Here is a 15,120-nt window from a genome sequence, read left to right as displayed (position 1 = left end):
AGCAGGAATCAAGACAGCATGGATCAAAGAGTGAGGGGCAGACTAGTGCAGGCAATGTTGGGCAAGCGGGCGATAAGTTTGAACAAAAGCATTAATGCAAGCTTTGAATGAGAGGGTTGAACCAAGGACGAAACCCAGATTGCAAACCAGCTTGGATGGGGAAACGTCGTCAATGGAGAGTTATTGAACCAGTGTTGACTCAGAGCCAGTGAAAATGAGCTCAGTCTTATCACTGTTTAACATGAGATAATTATGTTTCATCCCACATTTTGATTTTTTTCACCTTCCACGTTTCAGTTGTGTGGGAGGTGGGTTATTAATGGATAATCTGAGTGTCATCCGTGCATAAATGAAAATCCAGTCTAAAGTGTTGTTTGATATGGCCAAGCTGAAGGATGTAGATAATAAATAGCACAGGTCCGAGGACAGAACCTTGAGGCACCCCCTGAGAAAGAACAGAGGTAGAAGAGGTATGACCTGCTAGGGTAAGGAATGATTTCTTATCTGTGATGTAGGAGGTAAGCCACTTAAGAGCAGAACCACTGATACCCAGCTCACCAAGCCTGGAGAGAATTACAGAATGGGAAACCGTGTCAAACACAGCGCTGAAATCGAGTAGGATGAGAATGGAGAGAACAACGGTATCAGCAGTTAAGAAGAAGTTATCAGTAACTTTAATGAGGGCAGTTTTGCTACTGTGGTGCGGGCAAAAACCTGACTGAAAAGATTCAACAAACTTATTGTTGTCTAGGTGGGCTTAGAGCTGGATACCAACATCTCGCAAAAGAACTGTAGAGAACAATGGAAGCTTGGAGATGGGATAATAGTGAAATTATTAGAGTCTAGGCCAGGCTTCAAATGTACCATTAGGTTACATTTACCATGCAAACAACAAAGCACTTCTGTAAGGCGCTCTGGACAAGTGTGTGTGTGCTGAAGTGATAATTCTCTTCTGGAATGCTGTGATATCTGATGGCTGCTCAGATTAGTGAGCTCAGATGTGGTATGATGTCATGAAATTATGCAGATGAAGTGTCTCTGATGGGATTGACTGGTCCAACATTATGAGATTATCCTACATGATATTTATCAGCTTGGTCACTGCTATTTCAAAACCGCTCCTGTCTTAGGATGGCTTGCTCTCCATTGTCAATTAGTCCTGTCTGAGGATGGATTGTCTCTGTTGTGCATTAGTCGTGTCTGAGGATGGATCGTTCTCTGTTGTGCATTAGTCCTGTCGGAGGATGGATTACTAACTGTTGTGCATTAGTCTAAGCAGTAAAAGCTTTGGGTGCTACAATGACATGAAAATAGTGATGTCTGTTTGATTATAATGGCTACCAACTGATGATCCATCTCAGTAACTATTCTGGTAGCCCGTCCCTCAAATAAGCAACAGTTGCGAGTGCTGTCTTAGGTAAGCGGTAGCACACAGACATCTACTCTCACAACTGTCTTTATAGTGATGGGTATTAAGTGATGAGATTGAGATTCATCCACTCAGCTGAGTACAAGAAATTCCATGCCTTTGTAGACTTCGGCGTAACTGACATCCAGACAAGGCGTACTGGACATGTTTATCAACATGCACTGGTGAGCCATTTACCAAGTGCTTTTGAATCCCCACCCCCTGTTTTCAGTTACGCCCCCTTGTAGCTGTGATTTGCTGGAAGAAAATGATTCACATCCCTTCAAGAGCTGAATCCAGGGCTCAGGTTCTGTGTATCTGCTGTAGGCCACCGTGCATGTGTGCAGGGGGGAGGTGCCCTGGTTATTTCAGTACCCAGGAAGAGCTATCAGCAAATACAACCAAACTTGAAGCATTTTCCTCTAATGACAGTATTGTAAGGATTTGGGTTTTTGTTTCACTTCCTTGTGTAGTTCAGGTAGTTTCTTGGATATTCTCTTATATGCAAAAATGTTTTGTTTATCTTGTTTTAGTAATTAACACAAGAGTTTCACACACACACACACACACTTTCCTTCTCTCTCTTGCGCATTCACACATGGCATTTATGAATCACACAAACACACAGGATAAAAAGAGAAGGAGTAACTGCTCTTCCCTCACCGTGCGGCCGTCCTCGGCACACGGGGCCTGTTTCCTAGGTTACCCTGCCTTATTCGCATAACCTTTCGAGGAGATAAAAGTGTCCTGCAATCTTAAATCTCTGTTTTTCTCCATGTCTGCTCGTCTGTTCCACGGCACTGTCCTAATTCCGTGCTGCACTGCTCCAGGAGTCACTGGCAAAGAAGGAAAAAATGTTTCTCGCTACTGTAAACCGCACACCACCCTGCTGCCGGCAACATTCCTATTTCAGTTGAATGTTAAAGTAATTGGCCTAGCATCTAGTCTCCATCAAATGCATATTCATCCGTATTCTCCTGTAATCTCAAGATACGATAAACATAAAATCCGAATTCATCCGGATTCTCATTGTAATCTCAAAATAAGATAAACATCAAATCCACATTCATCCATATTCTCCTGTAATCTCAAGATAAGATAAACATCTTAGTTTAATGTTTTATTTGGATTGCTTTATTATGTGTGTCTACATTACTGGTAGACTACTATGTTACTCGGAAGGTGAATTTAACGGTAAATCCTTAAATATCAGTGTTTAACGCCCGTTCACACTGCAGGTGGACAACAACAGTAGGTCAGAGAGATTTAGCGTTCCCACGTAACGTTAAAGCGGAGGGATTAATGCGGCCCTTCAGAGCTGCTTGCCAGCTTGGTTAGCGATGGCTCCCAGTTGCACTGGGACTGTTTGGAGTAGAACTGGAAAGAGTGGAAGTGCTGGTAAGAGGAGTCATCTTTCTGAGCTTGTCGCTAGAGCAGCGCTCGGCCGTGGATTAGATGCGCATTAAACCAGGGGGCGGGGCTTTGGATGAGTGCGCACTGTTCGTAGTGGTGCTATACACCCCTGGTAGTAGTCAAAGTTAAGCAGAAAGACGTTTTATTGGAAATGAGGACTGTACTTATTTGTGGAGTCTCTGAGATCTAAGAACTGCTTTAGGACCAGATAGTAATCTTGGATCAGTCCTTCCACCCTTTCACAGTGCTTTTGATTAGGCCACAGTGCAGTTTGAAAGGACTGTGTCATTATCTACTTTCAAGAAGCCGTTAGGATTTAATATAATTATACAGTGTAATTATAGGACAAAAAATGTGTGTGTGTGTGTGTGTGTGTGTGTGTGTGTGTGTGTGTGTTTATATATATAATCAGAAAATAAAATCAGAAAAACAGCTTCTGTGAGCTAGAGTGGTGAGTGTTTAGTGTGACCTCCCCTCATACGTGAGCACTAGCAGGAAAAGACTAGATCTACAGAAGAACTCTGGGACGTGCCGAAAGAAGCCTGTGATAATATACCAGAAGACTTCAGAAAACGTCAGGACAGGCAAAAGTGTTCGAGATGTCCTTAGTGCCAAAGGAGGTCACACTAAATACTTATTCCTGTAGAAGCCATTTTGTTCTGGAAATTGTGGAGCTTTTTAATGTTGTGTACATATTTCCTGTATTTGCTGTATTTAAATGAAGAGATTGAGAAATAATTATATATGGGCATTATATCATTGCTAAATGGTGCTAATTTTGGCCTAAGACTTTTACTCAGTACTGTATGTGTGTGTATACCACACCAGATATCCTCCTAGCCTCTGCATTTTGGACAGGTGTGTGTGTCACGGCGAGCATGGGGCAGACTCAGAGCTGCAGCTTTCTCCTCGTTTCCAGGTGAACCAGGACAACGTGGTCAAGGTGGGCCACAAACAGGTGGTAAACATGATCCGTCACGGGGGCAACCATCTGATCATCAAAGTGGTCACGGTCAGCAGGAACCTGGACCCCGACGACACAGCAAGGAAGAAAGGTGAGTCCACCTCGGGAGGAAGTTGCTTTTGTTTCGGACACTTGAAAAGTTGCTTTTGTTTCGGACACTTGAAAGGCGATCTTGATAATTTTGCATCTACAGGAACTTACACTTTAACAGTATACATTTACATACACACATAACATGCAAGTGCTGCCATTAGTAACTAATATTAACCCTAATTTCATAATAAAAGTCACTGCTTTTCCATAATGCTTAACTGAAGAATGCTAAACAGTATGACTAACACTGCTACTACGCTTCCTAATTTGCAAAGGCAGTAGTGTCTCATGTCTCTCTGTTTACACAGAGGCACACCGTCTCTATGAATCCAGATGTTTTAGTGAATAGGATATGAAAGGTGCCTTGGTGGAACAGAGATGGCTGGCTAATGGCTAAGCATGTTGTGTTTTGCTGTGTTTGGGTTGTGGCTGTAGCTCCTCCCCCAGCCAGGAGGGCTCCCTCGACTGCGCTATGCACACGCTCCAAGTCCATGACCTCAGAACTGGAGGACATAGGTAAGCCACATACATGCAACAGGCCACGCGCACGACCATGACAATGGCCTTTTAAAGAGTTATTGAGCAACATGTATGTGAATGTACATGTGTGTATGTGTATACATGCACACACACACACATGGTGGCAGTGTGTTTTGAAACACTGGCATATATTGTGCCTATGAGGAGGTAGTGGTGAGGTAGTGGATTCCAGTATGAGGCGGGTGGACTGGGCCCTGTGTGAAACCCGAATGGTCTGGCGCCGGATATTTGACGTCCTGCGTATAAGCAGCTGTGTCATATTGGGCCACAGCCTGAGTAATCAATCCCACACACCTTCTTCTGAGTCGTAGGTGGGTGAGGACAACAATCCCAGTGACCCCTCCTGAAGGTCTCGTGCATTCAGGAGTGCCCACTCTCGTCCAACCTTTAACCACTTCCTCTGTTTCCTGTTCTTGAAGCATTAACATAGAATACGAGCGTCACACTGACATTGCCGAACTGTTTTTTTTTCCTCTTTCTTTCGGCCATAAAAAGTGGATAAAGGTATGAGCGCGTATGTGCACCGACGTCACCTGGCATGCCCGTGCTTCTGTTCTGTGTGTGTGTGGTTTTCCAATTCCCAGAATGAGGATGTTTGTGGTTTCTGTGGTTTCTGCGTCTGGTCGTGTTTGATGGATCCAGCTGAACTGGTGTGCTCTGTACTGCTCAGTCCTGTGATGGTGGACACAGCATCCCCTAGGCTGTGACAGCGTAGCACTGGGCGTAACGCTGCATTCTGTGGTCCTCTACTCACCTGACATCTGACGTCTTCTGCGGTCTTAAGAGTCGCAGAAATCTGTAGAAAGTATCGGTGACATCAACAGACATCAATGTTTGCGGCGTCGGTTCCTTACACTTCCGTCAGGCCGCGGAACAGATCGCATACTTATTTACATTTGTCACTGAAATATCACAAGTAAAAAAAAAAAAACCTCATTCTGACACCTGCGACCTCGTACGAGGGCACTGGAGGTTTAGCGTGTCAGGGTTAGACTGAAGACCCATGTCACCTTGGCCTCCTGTCTGTCCCTGTCAGGAGGCTAAAACCGAATCCCTTGTGGGGAACTTCTCCCTGGGCAGTAATGCAGAACAAATCCACCCACGGAAGGGTCAGTGATCGCAGACCCACAGACCGTGGCTATCCTGCCGTGTGTTGTTTCAAAGCACTGCGTCCTCACACGGAACAAACCGGTTGTTCTCATATCGGGACAACTTGTGCTTCCTGCATGAAGATGTAGCATAGTTTAAACAGTTATCAGGCGCTAGGAGTTAAACAGGAAGGGGAAATTTTTTAAAAATGCACACAACATAACCCAGTGGGGAGAGGGGTAAGCTGTGCTGGGTAGCGCCTGGAAAAGCCAATCAGTCAGGCTGTTTCGGGAAGTAATTCCCCAGTTGGCTCCGCAAGGTCGAAATGATGTCACTTTTGTCTCTTAAGGAGCAACGCTGTAATGTTTTTCCCTGTTGTCCTTCTGTTCTAAAATCTGTCCTGTGTGTAGATCGGGTCATTGCATGACGGTGATGTCTCGTCCTAGTGTGATGACCGTGTGATATGGCATTACATTTGACCCAGGTCAATGCCATGGCGAGGAATACCCAGTGCTTTCCTCTGCTCTGAGTGCCCTTTCCGTTATATAAGTTGTGTGAATATTCAACAATGAATAAACCAAATATTCTTTTATGTTAAAGCCACTTTGAGGAAAAAGAAGGGTGAGTTGTTTTTTGAAACACATTCACACTTCGTCCGGTTATAAGGATACTTCATTGTAGACGTATCTGTTATTCCTGAGTTATTTCCAACTAGATTAAATTTTTGTGAATATAAAAACAATAGTTTACATATAATTTGTATATAACATGCAAACGTGTTTGTTTTTTTTTGTTGTTGTCATTTTTCTCTGGTTCAAATGATCAAACAAACCAGTTTGATAGCGGGACCATCCACAGTGAATTCAGGTCTGACAGAAAAGTAAAAACGTTATTTTAGCAAGTGCTCCATAGACCGGAGCCACAAAATTGCATTATTCATAAGCCTCTATTAAGAAGGGTTATGTAAGAACATGCGAACGCCAAGAGTCCCCCCACTAAACCATTCCGAACCAGAAATCCATTTCCCTTTGGATGTCACGGGGATGCCCCCCTCGTGCCTTCGACAGACGTGAGACAGACGTTTTCAAAGACGATTTCCCGGTGAAAACGGTCACGCGCTAGCGCTCCAGCAAGCCGTAGTCGCGCTGGGACCCTCAAAGGCTAGGAACCGTACTGCCAGGAGGTGTTGTCATGGAAATAATATGTCCGATATAGTAACAATTCCACCTGCAAAAAAAATAAAATAAAAAATGTAATGCCATATTTTTAGTGCGAAGCTGCGGCGTCTCGCGAGCATTGGCACGGGCGTTAGCGCGCTCTCCCAGCGTCTCGCCTTCCTCGTCCCTGAGCGCGGGTCGGCGCAGGCGCTCGTGTCTGCAGGAACCACAGCGCGCGACAGCGCCCCCGAGGGCCACAGCACGGACAGAAGTACAGTCATACTGCAGATCCTCCTCCTGACCGCTGTGTGCATTTCATCGGTTACTGAATTTAAATATATATATATATATATATATATATATATATATATATATATATATATATATATATATATATATATATATATTATAGACTGGACTGGACTCCTGAATATTTACAGGGTTACAGTGCTGAGAAAGAGAAGTGTCTGCATGCGTGTACGTATCTGTGCATGCGTGCGTGTTTTTATGCGTGTATGTGTGTGTGTGTGTGTGTGTGTATATATATGTGTGTGTACGTGTCTGCGCATGCGTGCGTGTTTTTGTGCGTGGGTGTGTGTACGTGTCTGTGCATGTGTGTACGTGTCTGCGCATGCGTGCGTGTTTTTGTGCGTGCGTGTGCGTGTGCGTGTGTGTGTGTGTGTGTGTGTGTGTGTGTGTGTGTGTGTGTGTGTGTGTTTGAACGTGGTTAGCCAGATTCAGTCTTACCAAATGCAATGGCATCAGATGAGACTGATTTCCTTTCCATCATCCTGTGTAGATGATTAACTTCCAGATCTTGCATCTCTGAATAGTCAGCCTAGGTGCATGGAAGCTGTGCGAAACTGACCACCAAAGCTAACATGTGGGCACGAACAATTTTGATCTTGACCCCTGTCAGCAGATCTGTATCTGTGTCTCCTTTCTTGGTGTGGATTACTGTGACAGGATAATGCCTTGTTGTTGACCCTCCTGGACTTCCGTAGCTTCACCTGGCCTGAACTAGAGCAATGGGGTATCTTTGCAGATAAAGTGGAGGAGGTGGTTCCTCCCCAGAAGCCGGTGTGGGAGAGCGCAAACGTGGATGTGAGGGTCGCCGCCGTCAAGCCCCGCCCTACCAGCAGGAGCTTCGCTGTGGCCCCAGAAATGAACGTGAGCTTCACCTTTAACCCCATTATATCCTCCTTGTCACTGGCAGGATGTTTTGCCATTGGTCAGATGCTCTGACATGGTAAGAACAGCATAGTATACAGCTTAATCATCACTGTCAATAAAATATACTTAGAACTATTCATTTCTTACACTTTCATTCGACAGTTATTAAAATAAACAGTTCTATATTACCCCATGACAGAATCTGAGCTCCATTCCCTAAACCTGTGTGTGTGTGGATGTACAGTCCCTGTGCAATAGCCAGGACATGACAGTGGACTCACCTACAGTCACAGGAGGTCCAAAAGGTCCCTACCTGGGTGTCCCAAAGGGAACCATGAGACGCCAGACGTCCATAGGCAAGTTGTCCCTTTCTCACACTGTAATGGTCTTCCTCTGTCCTGCTGAAATACTTAAATGATCTATTTAAGCCAGACATGACCATCGTATGTTTCTAAGTTGTTTATAAATAAGTAAATCAAAATAAAATATTGAATTGTAGAACACAAAAAAAGTGCTGTTGGACTGATATGCCGCTGTTGTCCAAACACAGGAGTAACAGAAGAAGAAAAGCAGTTCCTGACTCCGCCCATGCTGAAATTCACAAGAAGCCTGTCAATGCCTGACACGTCGGAGGACATTCCCCCGCCTCCGGCGGTCTCCCCTCCGTCTCCGCCCCACAACGCCGCCCCTCCACCTTCCGGACGCGGATACGGCACCATCCGAGCCGGCTTCACCCCCCAAACCCCTCCGGCCAACAGCACACCCCCAGACAGAGGAGATCCAGGCTGGAAAGAGCAGGGCGTATACTACAGAGACAGTCCCGAACAGTACGACTCGGAAGTCTTCAACCACAGCCCCACTGCCCAGCAGAGCCTGCACATGCGCCGGGCACAGGTCCCCGAGAACCCATACTCGGACGTGGGAAAAGCGGGTCACTCCGCCCTGTTCGTGCCGAACAAGCCAGCGCGGAGGAAGGGCGTGCTGGTGAAGCAGCCCAACGTGGAGGACAGCCCCGAGAAGACCTGCTCCATCCTCATCCCCACCATCATCATCAAAGAGCCGTCCACCAGCAGCAGCGGGAAAAGCAGCCAGGGCAGCAGCATGGAGATCGAGACCAGCACGCCGGACCACCCGGGCCAGCTCCGCCCGGAGGACCCATCCGGTCCGTTCGTGAGCGCCATGGCTTCCGGCCCCGTGCGGGACCGGGAGAAGAGGCTGGAGGTGCTCCGCAACTCCCCGTCCTTCCGGTCCACGGATGCCGGCGACGAGGACGTGGCGTCGATGCCTGCCCCGCGCTTGCGGCACTCCAAGTCCATCGACGAGGGCATGTTCAGCAGCGATGAGCGACTGCGGCGCCTCATGGCCCCGCCCACCTCCCTGCTCAGCATCCCACGGGGCGGCGGCAACGTGACCGACTTCAACAGCCCGGAGCCCACCATGGTACGGGAGCTGCTCAGCACTCGCACGGGACACAGTCCCGTCAGCCTGCCCGCCCACAAGACCTACAGCTCAGGGAGCGGGAACTATGTCCACCCCGTCACTGGGAAACCTCTCGACCCCAACTCCCCGCTAGCCCTGGCGTTGGCTGCCCGGGACCGGGCCATGAGGGAGCAGTCCCAGCCCATGCCGCTCAAGAGCGACTCGTCCAAGCTGGACCTCAACAAGCCGCTCTTCATCGACACCAAGCTGCGGCCCAGCCTGGACGTGAGTTTTTCCAGCACCGCCACCATGGGCCGGCCGCGGGTGGGTCTGCGCAGACAGATGACGGAGTCCAAGTACGAGACCGAGTCCAAGTACCAGCTGGACCCGGGAAAGCCCGAGAAGAGGGCAGAGGAGAAGAAGAACATGCTGATGGAGGCGGCGGACGCGGCGCAGCAGAAGTCGGCTGGCCTGCTCATGGTCCACACCGCGGACGGGGACAAATCGGACCAGAGCAGCCCGTCGGAGGGGGACAGGGATGAGGATGGTTGCTTAGACAGCACTCCCGGCGAGCTCCGAGATCCCAATCAGCCGGTGCCGGCTAACCCGCCTCCCTTGAAAAGTCTGTCCGCCGCTCCGCAGGGAAAAACCATCATCACCGTCAACTCCGTGGACGAGCCTGTCAAGCTTCCTTTTGGCATCCCCCCCCCACCCCTGGCCTCGGTCGACATCGATGAGGAGTTCGTGTTCGGCGAGCCCCTGCCTCCCCCATTGGAGTTTGCCAACAGTTTCGACATCCCCGACGACCAGACGGGGGCCCTCGCCGAGCTGCTAAAGCAGAAAGCGACCGGCGTGAGGGGGCCCTCGCTCACGCCGTTCTATCCCCACTTAGCCACGAGCAACTCAGATATCTCTAAGAGACCGACCGTCCTCACCAATTGCACGCCACCCAGCTTTCCCACAGGTCCTCTGGAGCCCTACGAGCCCATTATCGACTCAGGCATCGAGGTGGACAGCCGGAGCAGCGGCGACCCCCAGCTGGAGACCACCAGCACAGTCTCCACCGTGTCCAGCATCTCCACCTTGTCGTCCGAAGGGGGGGAAACCCTGGACACTTGCACCGTTTATGCAGATGGTCAGGCCTTCATGGTGGACAGGGCTCAGGTCCTGCCCAAACAGAGGGTCAAACATGCCGTTAACAAGAGCAATGCACTTTACAAGGACACACTGAATGCGGAGGGCGTGGCCTCTTTCAGGCCCTCTTCCTCGGTCCCGCCCCCGCCCCCGCCCCCAGGAACCGCCGCGCCAGATCCGCCGAAAACCCCGACGCAAAGAACCTCCAAGCTCTGGGGCGAGTCTCACGGACCAGAGGCCAAGTCCCAGCCGATGGCCGACACAAGCTCGGCTCTGCAGCACATGAACAAGGACAAAGCGCCAAAGCCAGCGGAAGTGTTGGACTCTCCTGCAGGACCTCGAACCCACTTTGGAAGGTATGTCGCCCCGCCACCAGTAGTCCCACTCGCTCCTGCTACACAGACATTCATTTAGCCACCCAGATCGGTGTGTGCGCGCTGCCCGCCAAAGAAAGAGTTGCCTAGCAACCTAATAATGAGAACAGCCTTGGGGATGAGATGAGCAACATCAGTGTGATGAACACAGACTAAACCAAAGCAGGGAGAAGTGTGTGTGTGTGTGTGTGTGTATGTGCGTGCCTACGTGCGTGTGCATGCGTGTCCGTGTGTGTGTGAGTTTGCATGTGTGTGTGTGTATGTGTTTGTGTGCACACACGCCTTGGATTGATTTAAAATATGACCCATTTATTACTCAGTCATCATATCACACAAACTGCCCAGCCTGGAGGCTTTTCAGGAACTCTTTCTGTACCCAGCACAGAAATGTCCATTCCCCAGGCGTGAGGTCACATGCACAGGACCGACCCGCCGTTGCTTATTGTGGCTTCAGCTCCAGGTGTGTGCCGTTGGAGTTTGGTTGTACTCCTATTTTGGGCATAGCTCCCCAAAGCTGACACACTATCACCTCTCACTGCAGACCTCTTCAAGGCCAGAGCCTGATTTATTATGGAAAGCTGAGGTTATTTACAGATCGGAGGATGGACTCCTAAGATGCCCTGACAGTTCAGACCCACAGTTTTGGAACACACTGAGCAGATGTACGGGTCTGTTTTGTGTGAAAAAGAGACTGGTTGTATCCTGCAGTAATGATGATAATAGCCGACTATAAAGTGATGATCAGGGTTGACCGTGTGTTTAGAGCAGACTGCTGGTTTAATATAATAACATAAAGGTTTGGTGTTTTATTTGGTTTTATATGAAGGTCTTCGAATACTAGTCTGTTCTTATTGTATTCATTTTTCATACACTTTACTGTCCTATCAGATTGTACAGTCAGTAGGGCAAACCACCCCCCCCCCCCTTTGTGATGCGGCATTTTGCTTTGCACTTTTAAATTGCGAGTAGAAACTTGTGAAATGCCCTTGGCTGGCATGTGAGGAACAGAGAATCTAGTTTGGTTTGCCTCCGATTACTGGACTATATTTAGTTGAGCATTAAAGGGTAGGACAGTGTATTAGCAAAGTGTTCCTCTCTCTCTCTCTCTCACACACACACACACACACACACACACACACACACACACAGTGTATTAAGAAAGTGTTGCGCTCATACACACACACACACACAGAGGATGTTGTAGAAATACTATATATAAATCAACATACTCTGAGTCAGTCTGTGTAAGTGGTTATAGTTGAACAGCAACCTAATGGGCTGCTACATGTTGTGTTAACAAGTTCCTACAGATTAACAGTGAAAAGCTTCTTTAACTTTCACTTACATGGTCCGCCAAGACTGACACACACCTGTTTTTTTGACACGTGTCACTATTTGTTGTCTCACTCTCTTCTCTCCCTGGCTCTTTCTCATGGAGATGTTTTCTGGCTCCCTTTCTTCTCCCTCCCTCCCTGTTTCATTCTCTCTTCTTCATTTTCTCTCTCTCTCCCCCCCAGAAATCCGGACGGTGTGTCCCTCGTCTCAGGTACCCAGCAGAACGCCACTGTCACGTTCACTGCCCAGCCCGGCCCAAACGTGCCTGCCCCATTGGCATGCCGGCAAGGCGAGAGCCTGCCCCCGCGCTCCCCGCGCTCCCCGTGCACCCCGAGTCCCATCATGTCTCCTCCGGACTCGGGTCTGAGCTGTGCCTCGTCCCTACCTGCCTCCATCACCTCGCCCACCATGACAGAAGTGTTTGGGCTGCCCACGCCGCCGCTCAGCCTGGGCACGGGCCGCAGTCGCTCCCCGTCCCCGCTCACCCTCATCCAGGCGGCCTCCAGCAAACCCTTCGCTGCCAAGCCTGTGCTGGGGTGGAGCAAACAGGACGTGGCCGACTGGCTGGAGAGCCTGAACCTGGCTGAGCACAGGGACGCCTTCATGGACAATGACATCGAGGGCAGCCACCTGCCCAACCTGCAGAAGCAGGACCTGATTGACCTGGGGGTGACCCGCGTGGGACACCGCATGAATATCGAGAGGGCGCTCAAGGCACTCCTGGACAGATGAGAGTGGGGATGAGAGGGCTTCGTCGGAGACATCACCACCGCCTTCTGGTCATAAGCTTTGTTCTTTCCTCTCTTCTTTTCGGTTCGGTTTGTTGGCTTATTTTTGATTTTTTATTTTTTACATTTTTTTGGTTTTATTCCCTCTCATTGCCTGCGGTGGATTTTTTTTAAGGAAAGACTTGCGTCCTAAAGAAAAACTCGAGTTTGGAAACGGCGCCACGGTGTAACGTCACAAGCACAAAGCTACACGTGCATGAAAGCGCCAGCCATCGATGGGATGTGATGAGCTGATCCACTCCTCGGAGCGCTCTGAGCTAAGCCGCACGTCGGAGCACTCTACACTGACCACTCTCTCTCTCTCTCTCTCTCTCGCTCTCTCTCTCTCTCTCTCTCTCTCTCTCTCTCTCTGTGGCTGCTGCAGACTCAGGCCTTGCGTGAATGAACTGAAACCAGCAGAGCTGGTCGTCCATTTTCTAATCTTTGCTAAGATGATCAGCCTGAGGTGATTTCTTCAGGAGTAAAGGGAAGGATTGTCTGTGCAACAGCTGCCTATAGAACATTGTGCTTTGATTGACTGGGACGTAGGCGAGTCGGTATGACGCGTGCGCTCACGCTAGTCCTCAGCAGACGTGTGCTCACGATCCTGGAACAGGCATCCACAGCAGAAACACGAGGGCCCTCTTCTGTGTCTGTGTGTGTGTGTGTGTGTGTGTGTGTGTGTGTGTGTGTGTGCACACCAACATGATGAGAGCAAGTTTCAGAGCTCTTTGTCATTTCTCATCTCTTTGTCTTTGATTCTGGTAAAGCTTAGATATTTGTTTGAATGGGTAAAAAAAATCGCTTGAGTCTTTTTTGAAATGTAATTTTTACTGATATTTAGTGTCTTCCACATTGTGAGGAGGTCCAATGACATTGCTGCCGTTCTGTTCAGTTCCCAAACTCCCACTAGACTAGACTTTTCCTTCTGTAGTTTCAGGCCTCATCTCCTAGATTTTTTTTCTTTGTGTCAGAAGATTGTGTCATGCTAGCTTGACAGATAACTCCATAATGTCAGGTGTGGAGAGCTTTTCCAGCAACATTTGGAGTATTATGGCTCAGAATCGAAATTCCCCCAGAGCTTTTCGTATTGATTATTAAACTATATGACAGATTTGAGAGGCAAATATACTAATCCAGTGACCAGAACACAAGTGTTATCTATGGGAGGCCCAGTAACTATAACATTATTATTTATTACTACCCACTCATGTTTATTCTTTGAATATGTACTACAAGGAAAAAACTAGGGTGTGACACACAACCTCCGTAAACTATACATATCACTGTCTCAAATTGTAAATGGTTAACTGTTTACCGAACACGAGCGAGTGTGAGAGAGATGTAGAGAGGTATTCTTTCGGCCTGGTGCTTTATGTTAATCGTACACCACCCATTATGGAGCATGTGTTCATTTCAGCTGAGTTACAGCCTCCCCGCCCCCCCCCCCCCGCCGCGCTGTGCAGCTTGGTAATCAAGCATGCTCTCCCTCAAGTGCTCATGGGAAATGCCCATGAGTTAATCATTTTGGTTTTGACATATTTTTTCCCCTCTCTTGAACATTTGCTGACCATTGTTACAGTTTTTATAGCTCATGAAAACAGCTCAATGGCCCATTTTCTTATTATCTTCATCATATGATGGTACAATGGCCCTGGCCACACGAGAGACATTGTGTGTTGTTATTACGGTATCCAGCAATCACACAAAACCTGTGCGTCTTTAAGTTTCTGCGTCTCTGGCATTTCAGGTGGCTCCCCAGTGATGGTTTCCCAGACGGTTTCCCATGTTTCAGTTTGTATGATAGCGCAGACAGCAGTGACTAGCCAGCAACACCGAGCGTCTCATGTCTGTTGTTGCGTTACCATCAATGCTGTGTTTGTCTGAACAGAGGGCAAGCTGATATATGAATGTCAGTGGATGGATTAAACATGCCCAAATACTGAACAGTGTAAGTATGCAGATGTTTAGCAGTATGTTTGCTTATCTCTTAGAGGAGTTATAGTTATAAATCATCTCTATATACCTTATTTTAGGAAACAGCACAGTATTTTAAAGATTTATAGAAATATTTGAGATTTTTATGACATTTAATTGAACTGTGGTGTGCCAAAAACTTACGTGGTATCTGTTAAGAAGCAATACACAGTCTTAAAGGAAACTGTTCAGTCTTTTTTGCCAGTATTCTACATACAGTATATCAGTGATATTTCAATCAAATCAAATTTATATATAGGACTCAGTGAATTAGAAA

General features: G+C 48.1%; 1 protein-coding gene across 3 annotated transcripts in view; it reads left to right on the top strand.

Annotated features, from left to right (window-relative positions):
* The window catches only part of shank2b (SH3 and multiple ankyrin repeat domains 2b), a 56,438-nt gene extending 41,656 nt beyond the window's left edge, over positions 1-14,782 (top strand). For 2 of the 3 annotated variants that reach the window (XM_081699462.1, XM_081699464.1), the window contains 6 exons: positions 3,741-3,876; positions 4,314-4,394; positions 7,710-7,834; positions 8,082-8,193; positions 8,388-10,746; positions 12,282-14,782. In XM_081699462.1, the coding sequence (XP_081555588.1) occupies positions 3,741-3,876; positions 4,314-4,394; positions 7,710-7,834; positions 8,082-8,193; positions 8,388-10,746; positions 12,282-12,831 (3,363 nt within the window). In that variant the 3' untranslated portion in view covers positions 12,832-14,782. The remainder of the gene's footprint in view (positions 1-3,740; positions 3,877-4,313; positions 4,395-7,709; positions 7,835-8,081; positions 8,194-8,387; positions 10,747-12,281) is intronic. The other variant, XM_081699463.1, reaches the window with a different exon arrangement.
* The last annotated feature ends 338 nt before the right edge of the window (positions 14,783-15,120 follow it).

This window comes from Electrophorus electricus, chromosome 16, assembly GCF_041902795.1.
Source record: "Electrophorus electricus isolate QZ-2024a chromosome 16, ASM4190279v1, whole genome shotgun sequence".
Lineage (NCBI taxonomy): Eukaryota > Metazoa > Chordata > Actinopteri > Gymnotiformes > Gymnotidae > Electrophorus > Electrophorus electricus.
This window is presented reverse-complemented; position numbering and strand designations above follow the sequence as displayed.